The sequence below is a fragment of the Rhipicephalus microplus genome, chromosome 3 (assembly GCF_043290135.1).
Source record: "Rhipicephalus microplus isolate Deutch F79 chromosome 3, USDA_Rmic, whole genome shotgun sequence".
NCBI classification, from domain to species: Eukaryota; Metazoa; Arthropoda; class Arachnida; order Ixodida; family Ixodidae; genus Rhipicephalus; species Rhipicephalus microplus.
The window spans coordinates 18,682,203-18,691,461 of record NC_134702.1 but is presented as its reverse complement, the minus strand read 5'-3'; the positions used below and the strand labels follow the sequence as shown (position 1 = coordinate 18,691,461).

General features: G+C 46.6%; 1 protein-coding gene across 1 annotated transcript; it reads right to left on the bottom strand.

Annotated features, from left to right (window-relative positions):
• Positions 1 to 343: 343 nt before the first annotated feature.
• On the bottom strand, positions 344 to 9,038 carry LOC119181175 (uncharacterized). Its single transcript, XM_037432359.2, has 5 exons — positions 8,558 to 9,038; positions 6,003 to 6,238; positions 5,192 to 5,372; positions 1,917 to 2,042; positions 344 to 859 (listed from the first exon to the last, which is right to left on the bottom strand). Exons 1-5 carry the CDS (start codon positions 8,658 to 8,660, stop codon positions 735 to 737), a joined length of 771 nt encoding a protein of 256 aa, XP_037288256.2. The 5' UTR covers positions 8,661 to 9,038; the 3' UTR covers positions 344 to 734.
• Between the last annotated feature and the right edge of the window lie 221 nt (positions 9,039 to 9,259).

The window sequence follows — 9,259 nt, the reverse complement described above, 5'->3', positions numbered from 1 at the left end:
GGACGATCACCTACTACGGCTCCCCGAGAATTCCTTTTCTCCCACTTACTCTTTCCGTGTAAGATTTGTCTATAGCCCTGAATCGGGAGGTCGGTTCTCTCCAATTAACGCATACATGCCCGAACGCTATTGATCGTATTTCCTTCGAACAGCGCGTTTGAGAAGCATGAAACATCTATTGAAAATATCTAGAAGTTCGATTATTCACTAGAACAAGATCGAACCTTGAGGCTAGAGTGAATATCAGCGCGGAAATCCTGTGTTCGCGCATACTTTCTTTAAAACAGATGTTAAAACAGGGAATTATCTACTTTTACTACTATCCTTTGTGCGACACGCTGGTCAAAGCATCTATTTCCTCAACCTTCTGACACGTAGAACAGCTTTAGACGAGAACGTGACGTCACGATACAGCGCGAAGTCTTACATCCCAGGAATTGATCATCGTGGATTTAAAGTTCTGACTCCGTATGTACACACGTATAGTTTCTACTTCAACAATTTCTCCCCTCTTCCTCCCTCCGCCCTGACTGTGCTAATGTATTTATCCAATATCAATCCACTCAGTCGTCTGCTACACTTTGCTGCCATCTGCTCGGTAGTGTACGTCATACCGGAAGTGACGACAGACTGGAGCGAAATGGGCAGAGTTTCACAGGTGTGACGTCAAATGCGGAGGGGCAACCCTTGGAGCCAACTCTAATATCTTGCGATTGCGTCATCGCTGAAGCTGTTTACGTGGCCCGGTAGGCACGACGCCGCCTGCAGACGTAAACGATGGCTCCGATAGCGATGATGACGAGGACCACGATGACAGCGATGATAACGATTCCGGGGATGGACAATACTGTGCTGGGAGCTGCAGAGACAAAACAAAGGAACTGTATGAGAACGCGGCACGCCCTCTTCGTGTGCTTGCAAGAATTAAATGGACACTAAAGCGAAACAATGAATCGGTTAAGACTTATAAATTTCCTCTGAGAGAGAGAGAGAGAGAGAGAACTATTTTAATGGGAAGCTGGAGAGGTTTGCCTGGTTTTTCACCTGACAGGCTACTCCAGTTGCCAGGCGATGACAGTGATATGTACAATGATAAACACACAACACATACTCTGAGAACTCTAACGGCGTTAATTGAGAAAATCAAGGTCAAATTTTCATATTAGCATTTATCGCCGAAAACTCCCCGCGTGACGACACGGATTTCAAAGCGTGTTTTTCGCATTTTGGTGACGCTGGCACAGTGAACTGTCCTGGAGCATAAAGTTTATGGCCACTTTAGAGGATAAATTTTACTGAGAATCAACTACGTAGAACCTAGTGAATGCCGTCAAAATCTATGACGTCACGTCGTTTGGTGCGGAAAGGGCAAGGTGTCACGGCACCACCGCTCGCTATTGTATTTGGCGTGTCTGGTCGCGGCAAGCGTAATGTTTTTGAAATTGCAAGAGAGTAAATTGGTAATATGAGAAAAAATCGTTTTTATTTCCTTCGAGTCCCTTTAAAACTTTGCCGACAACCCAGTCATTGACAAAACTTCTGTTGGCTTAGTTCGTACATAACATCACAGTTGAAAACTTCAGCGCAAACTAAGACGCACCACTGAGAATGGAAAAGACATTCACAGGCGATGTGCTTGTCTCTTCTTTTTTTGTGGTCAGTCTTGGTTTGAGCTAACGTTTCCTCCTTAAGCTCGTAGGCCCGTGTACTCAGATTTGGGTGCACGTTAAAGAACCCCAGGTGGTCTAAATTTCCGGAACCCTCCACTACGGCGTCTCTCATAATCATATAGTGGTTTTGGGACGTTAAACCCCACGTATCAATCAATCAATCCTCCTTAAGCTCGGTCATCGGACAGAGATTGAGAGGAGGCCTAAACATGTGCGTGCAGGCAATGTCCAATGTCGTACACTCACCGCAGTTGGCCTCGTCCTCGTCGCTGCCGTCGCCGCAGTTGTCGATGCGGTCACACCACAGCCGGGGTTCGATGCAGGCACCATTGTCACAGCGACGCCACGATTCGGGACACTCGGCTTCTGAAGCTGTGTACACGGAGAGAAATCAATCAATCAATCAATCAATCAATCAATCAATCAATCAATCAATCAATCAATCAATCAATCAATCAATCAATCAATCAATCAATCAATCAACGCAAAAACGTGCGCAGAGTATCGTGTCTTTCTACAAATTGCGAAGTTCGGGAACGTGCATAACTGTAAATAAACCTGACGTCCCTAAATACGCTTCACCACATGAATTGAGCTGAGGTGAGAGGAATTTGAAAAATAGTAATACAAGGAAAAGAAAGTATAAAGCGAAAAAGCCAACATTTTCTCTCCCTACGTATAACCACAATGGCAATCGCTGCGCATACTTGACACCCTACACCTTTCTCAAGTGTACACGGCAAATTAATGACAAATGGGGATACATATGGCGTGAAGAAGATTGTAAAAAAAATCGATTACACTATTGCAGCACCCATTTAGGCGTGAATGACACTGTGTGTGATCATTTGCCCTTGAGAGTTCAGATGCTCCGTAAAATCTATGGTATATTTAACGATTGCGCTATGAACTAGTCGTGTTCCGTGGCCCGTCGTGAAACCTTACGAGCCACTCTCTCTCTCTCTTTCTTTGACCCCTGTAGAAGCTAATAAGGTTGACCTCATCCGAAGTGAGTGAAGCAACGCGCTCGTCCCGTCTCGTTGGCGTTAAATATATAAATAGACTTGCGTCACATTCATTGCGGCTCGCGAAGCGATTGGGCAGAACCCGAACGTCGAGACGGATGTGCCAACACACGCGCAGCCTCGCTACTTGGTCTCTCTAGAGACTCAAGCGACCCAAACGCACGAGTGCAAATACTCCCTACGAAGTTGCGACGGGAAACGCCCACGATAATCTTGTCGTCTTATGATTCATTTCGAAGCCGCTACGCACGACGTCTTCGGCACACCGTCTCTTCGACGCGCTCGCTCCTTGCAAACGTTGCGCAAAAACTTTCGTGCATAAGCATGGAAGCATGCGCGGTTACGTATACGCAGTGGCAGGTAGTACATGGACGTTGCAGTTGTGTGCCGTCTACGTGCCAAGCAGTTAACGTCACACGCACAGCGGGGAAGCCTTCATTTTACAGGTAATAATGCATACACAAACACACATACACACACGCACGCATACCTATAGAAATGGAAGCGACGACTCGACTTATAAGCTGCTTGCGAAGCCTTCGGACGAGCCTCGGCACAGCGCCAGACGCTTTGTGTATATACGGGATGTGACGAATGTGTTACTTTGGGATGTCTGCATGGACGCTGTGATGCGAGCGACATCGCGGGAGCTGCTTTTGCAAGATTGAAAACGTGGCATTCGCTGCTGTATACTGCGCACACTAAGCACGCGTTAAGTGATGGCGATGAATATTCTACGACTGGCTGAGACGGCACCATTATGGCTTTGCTATTGCGTGTCACGCTTGCTGGCTTCATTGAAGTAGTAGTAATAGTTGTAGTACTAGTTAGCTGGAGACTTGTAGAAGTGACAGTAGCACTGCCCACTTTACCTCTACGATATCATTTCATTGTCGTTTCCGTTCCTGGGGACGTAGCACGGCGTCTATTTCACTCTTATTAATCGCTTCTTTCGTTACTACATTGCACGAGCGGGGTTAAAAAGTATCACCGTATCAACTCAAGATATTTTTCTTTATTACTGAATGGAACTGGTGCAACCTGCCTTGGGGTAGGTGTAACAGTTGGCGTGTTTGATCTGTGTTTTTAGCCAATTGAATGCAGCCTCTTCCTCGTGCTTCCACGGCAACGGAAGCTAGCTTGTGACCCTAATAGCAACAAAGAGAAGTTTATTGACTTCCAACCAAGGATAAAGTACATGACAAAAACATCGAGCTTCACGACTACAAAGGACGGGACTCGAACTAACTACGACCTCACGGAACGTATATAGAAACGCCATGCAGCCACTGAGTCACCCCGACAGGTCATATTACCGCGCATGTCGATGACGTGCATTCTACATTCCCGCCGCAGTGACGTCAAACGCGTTCACGCGGTTTCTCCGGTTTGCTGTCGGTGGGTACGTGACCAAAAAAAAAAAAGAAAGAAAAAGAAGAAAAAGTGCCCGGCCATCGTATCCATGCGCTGAACTCTGCTTGCCTTCTCATTTTTGCGAGGTCATGCCTGTCGAAGCCGGAGTGTGTTGCGAACGTCTCTGCACGTTTTTCGTACTTTTTTTACCCCTAAAGAAATATGCCGTTTTTTTTTTTTGGCGTGTTTACACGTAGGGCGTGATGCCACGTGGCCTCGTGTCACGCCTACGCGTGCATTTCGAGGCGCTGGCACGGCACTTTATGCTGCCAAGCCGTATACGTGCTTCGTAGGGCGCCACGAGGGTGCACCGAAGACACTGTCTTTTGTGGGTGTTTGACGTACCCGATGACGACTCAGCGTTTTTAGCTTTCGAAAGTTCGACCTTAGTCGCTTACACGACTTAAGAGTAAATGCAATCTCCACCCACGGCCGTCGCTGTCCCACTCAGACAGAGTTTGCGCAGAGTTGCTTATTTAACGTCAGGTACCTCTCGCGTATTTCAGGTAGATTAACTTCCCGTACAAGCACGTGTTCGTTGCACGAGTTTTCGGTTTACTGCCTCCCTTTTAATTCCTGGCGAACTCAAAACAAAGCTTCCAGCTTGACTACTCAGCCAAACCTAACATATTAACAAGGTAGTACGAACTTTTAGTTCAAAATCTGCGTGGTATTTAGTAAATCAGCGAAAAAAGTACTTATGGTCAGGACAGAAATCACTAACCACGGCTTTCTTGCACGTATGAATAACAGACGCGCCGCAGCACTGGGGCTGGAACTTGTATTTATATTCTTAGGTTGTAATGAACTGTATGCGTCTGCAGCACAGGGGAGATTATAGGAATCGTGAATGTTGCATGCAATGGAAAAGTCATATCTATCTATCTATCTATCTATCTATCTATCTATCTATCTATCTATCTATCTATCTATCTATCTATCTATCTATCTATCTATCTATCTATCTATCTATCTATCTATCTATCTATCTATCTATCTATCTATCTATCTATCTATCTATCTATCTATCTATCTATCTATCTATCTATCTATCTATCTATCTATCTATCTATCTTTACTCACATCGGTTGACGTAGGAGGCGATGACGACGTTGAAGGAGGCCTGGCGGTCAGCGTCCTTGCTGGGCTCGGATGACCACCAGATGGTGAAGCGGTCTCCCTTGGTGGGAATTGCACTGGTCTTGGGAAAAGTGTCGCCGCAAAGACGCTTGCCGTTCAGCTCGTCCTCAGCAAGGCCGTCGAACTGTGATATAAGGTTAAGATGGAAGAAGCGTTGTGGCACGAGTGCGAGTTTATGGTCTGCACGGCTGGGTTATGATAACGACATTAACGCGCGCATGCTTGGTATGTCTAGCGAAGTTAGCAGTGAGAGATGACATCCAGCGTTTTAAAATACTCATCACAGACTGACTCTTCGGTCGCTAGGATGGCTGGCTGACTAAGACATTCACACTTTGAGACTAACAAACTTTAATTGGCTCACTTGCTGTGAATACGGCTGTGAATATGGTCACTAGTTGTGACAGAGTGAGTGGCTGACTGACTAGGCTGGTTATTTAGGCTAGATATAATAATTGGCTGATTGAATGGCTGACTGACTGACTGATCCGACTAAACAAGATTACTGACTAGAATCCATGACAGACTGTAGGATCACTGACCGACCAACCGACCGACCAACCGACCGACCGACCGACCGACCGACCGACCGACCGACCGACCGACCGACCGACCGACCGACTCACTGACTAACTGACTACGTCCAGCAATAGGTACACAGTAATTAAGTTTGAGCGTTTGTTGCATCCTCGATTATACCCATAGCCACGATTGCGACGTGTATACATTATAGCACGCGTGTCGTAGTGCTTACCCAGATGAAGTTGACGCAGGAGTTCGTGGGTCCTCGTGGGATGTCGATGGAGACCGGCGTGACGAGGAATCCGTACGTCTCGTTCAACGTGCTGAAACTGAGGCCGGCCCGACATCCGCGCTCGTCCAGCTTCTCCTGCAGCGGAGACTTGAGCCGGAAAGAGATGGACTGCGCCTCGGTGCGAGCCCGGTACCGGTCAGCCGATCTGGACGATGAGCAGTGGTCCTCCAGGTAGTCTGCACGGAAACGAAACGCCGTTTATTGAGAAGTTGAACCGGGCTCAGACGACGTTAGTTAGGTTTATTTGGTCACGTTAGATCGTAGACCTTCGCAGGGTTCTCCATCGGGGGCGGGGCAAGTTTTGTGTGTCAGCGTTAAAACGGGACGGAAACGAGTCGCTCTCTGCAGCTTGCTGCAGTTCGTTAGACTTTGGTAGTCCCAGTGCAGTCACTAATGTTGCGTTGTTTCACATTATTTGTCTTCATTAACTCCCACATATCCGTGTGTTTGCTATCTATGTCTCCTTTATCCCTAAGTGACTTCTAGGAATCGATGAGTATACGTGTACTTTCGCGAGTTGACGTTCGTTTGATGACATCTTGGCGGGTCGAAAATCTCCATTCCTCCTCAGTTGGTATCATTGGGGAACTATTGATTGCACCAATTTCGGGTGGCTGGCGTCTTCGCGTTAGAAGTTTAATTCGTACGTCCCCTCACCCGGCGAACTGTGTTGTTTGTTATACTTTGAGTACTCCAGAACCCCACAGCCTCTTTCAAGAGTTTCTCCGACGACGTTCCCTTGATGCAGCCGCGGAGAAACCCCTTTGGTTATTTTAAAGCAAAGAAACAAGCCAAAAGACCTTTACCCAATAATAACTATTGCTAGATTACTACGTGCCAAAACTACAATATGATTACGTAATCATATGGCGGTTTTAGGACGTTAAACCCCACAAATCAATCAATCAACAATATGATTACGAGGGATGCCGTAGTGGAGGGATCCGGAAATTTCGACCACCTGGTGTTATTTAACATGCACCCAAATCTATGTACACGGGCCTATAGCATTTCATTCTCCATCGAAAACGTGGCCGCCACCTCCTGTGTTCAATCCCGCGACCTGCAGTTTGTGATTCATATCAATTCTGAGAACATCCGTCTTGCAGCTCTCCTTATCTCAATCTAAATGGCCTGTTTGATTTTAAGTTATCGGGAATGTTCCCCTTTATTGGTGTTACTTGCTTTTATCGCACATCTGTCGCGGATGTTGATCGAAATAAGTGGAAGTGCGTCCACGCGACGCTTCGAAAGTTTCGATGGACTTATATCACCCGCCTCTCGTTGTTATCGGGAGTGTGCGCCGACGCCACTGCGGCCAGCACTAAGCCGTACAAAAAGCACATTGAAAGGCGCGCTTTCTTATCTCGATGTGCTTATCTTGCGAAGCAGTGAATCTTCGAATTGTACAGCAAAATGGCACATGCTGACATCACGTGAATACCCCGCATAGTTTCGTCTAACGCCATCGACCAGAGCATTCGACGCACAGCGTTTCATGATATACGGCTAATCTAAAGGGCGATGTTGATGTCAGTTCTGTCCAACAATATCAGTGCCCTACGCTGTTCGATGTTATGAAGATTTTTTTTGAAAATTTATAAAAAATTATTTGGGTAAAGCCATGTCGCTAACAAGAGGAACGAGTGTATTCCGTTTATCACACGAGGGCGATATAACACGTTCGCGAAGTGGCGTGTTATATCGTCATAGACGGTTATGGGCAGACGACGTAAATTATCTGGTTATACCGAGAAAAATTTTCTTGCAAGTGATATTTATTCTTGAATTTTCTATACCGACATAAGGCTGTAGCTGGCAGTGTGACTTGGGACAAACGACGGAAATCAAGTGACTGTGGAGCGATACTTTGGTAGCGAAGTTGATTTGAGAATTTTTCTTGTTCGAAGACGGGAGAACATAAGATGTCGTCAAGGGTTTGACAAAAATTTGTCTGGTCAGGAATTGGATAAGATGAAACAGGGTCAGTGCCAAAGCGTGATGAAGCTATTTGACGTTTCGGAACTGCGTACGGGTTTATTCTTCGCTGATGTGGACTATCCGTGAACACAGGGAGGTGTACCACTCATCTAACAAGGAACCCTATGTGCGGTTCCAAAACGACAGATAATTTCGTCAGACTTGGGCAGGGATTGTGTTTCATCTCAGACATGTGTTTAGAATAATGGTAGGCGATTCAGATCGCCGCGTAAATTACCATTAGAAGGTAACCCTGAAAACTTAATGTAAGAACCGAAAGCGGATGACACAAACGCATCTAAAACTACGTCACACCATTTTTTGTTCGCCCATGAACGTTACCCAATTATTTTCTTAATACGAAGCTTGGCGGCACTTTCGTGGCGATTGAATTAAAAAGTAGCTATAACTAAATAAATATCGTATACTCTGCACTACATGACCTCTAAACAAGGCCACCACAGCTCTTTCAATTTTTGTCATTACACCAGCGAAAGAAATGAGAAGCAACTCACAGTCAGTGTAAGCCGTGATCTCTACTGCCACCGTAGTCGTAAGGATGACGCCGGCCAGAAGCAGCACAAGTCCGAAAAAGTTGGAACACACGCAGGTCTTCATGGTGCCACACGAATTCTACACACAACCCCAGAGGGACGATAGAAGACCACGCTGGCTTGCTGTCCGGGACAAGCGTACAGGCGAACTCCTCAGGTGAGCGGGCCGAGAGACTCTGAACGATCAGTCGCCACTCGGGGTACTTTAAATAAAGGTCGCACCGAACGAGGGTGAATCGACTTTGAAAAAGGAGGGATGGGAAAAGTATGAGTAAACGGCGTGTGTAAGACTCGCGTCTACTCGGAAAGAATGCAGGAAAGAGGTCGGCGTAGTGAATGAGCGGGACAAGTCGAGAAGATGAGACACGCGTATCGCTATCGCCTGAGGACCCAAAATTAGCAATTATCGTCGGCAGCGCGTACGCGATCGTCGTCTGCTACGCGAAACAGGTGAGAGAAATTCGTCTGCTCGCAAAGAGGACGTTAGCAGAAGGCGAGTGCGTTTGATGGTGAGGAGGTATGTGGAAATGGCGCATCCTCTAATGTCGCAAGGTATAGGAAAAATAAAAGAAATAGAAGAAGGAAAGGCTTCGACGTGTTAGCGTGGGCGTTCGTTGCCACGCGCATATAATGTGAGGGGGACACACCTTGAGTCACTACCGA

What these genes read in the sequence shown, in the direction of transcription:
- LOC119181175 (XM_037432359.2), bottom strand. Translation starts at nt 8,660, where the DNA reads ATGAAGACCTGCGTGTGTTCCAACTTTTTCGGACTTGTGCTGCTTCTG. An exon ending in GATCACGGCTTACACTGACT is followed by an intron (nt 6,239 to 8,557) that starts GTGAGTTGCTTC and finishes GTTTCCGTGCAG; the next exon opens with ACTACCTGGAGGACCACTGC. An exon ending in CCTGCGTCAACTTCATCTGG is followed by an intron (nt 5,373 to 6,002) that starts GTAAGCACTACG and finishes CTTATATCACAG; the next exon opens with TTCGACGGCCTTGCTGAGGA.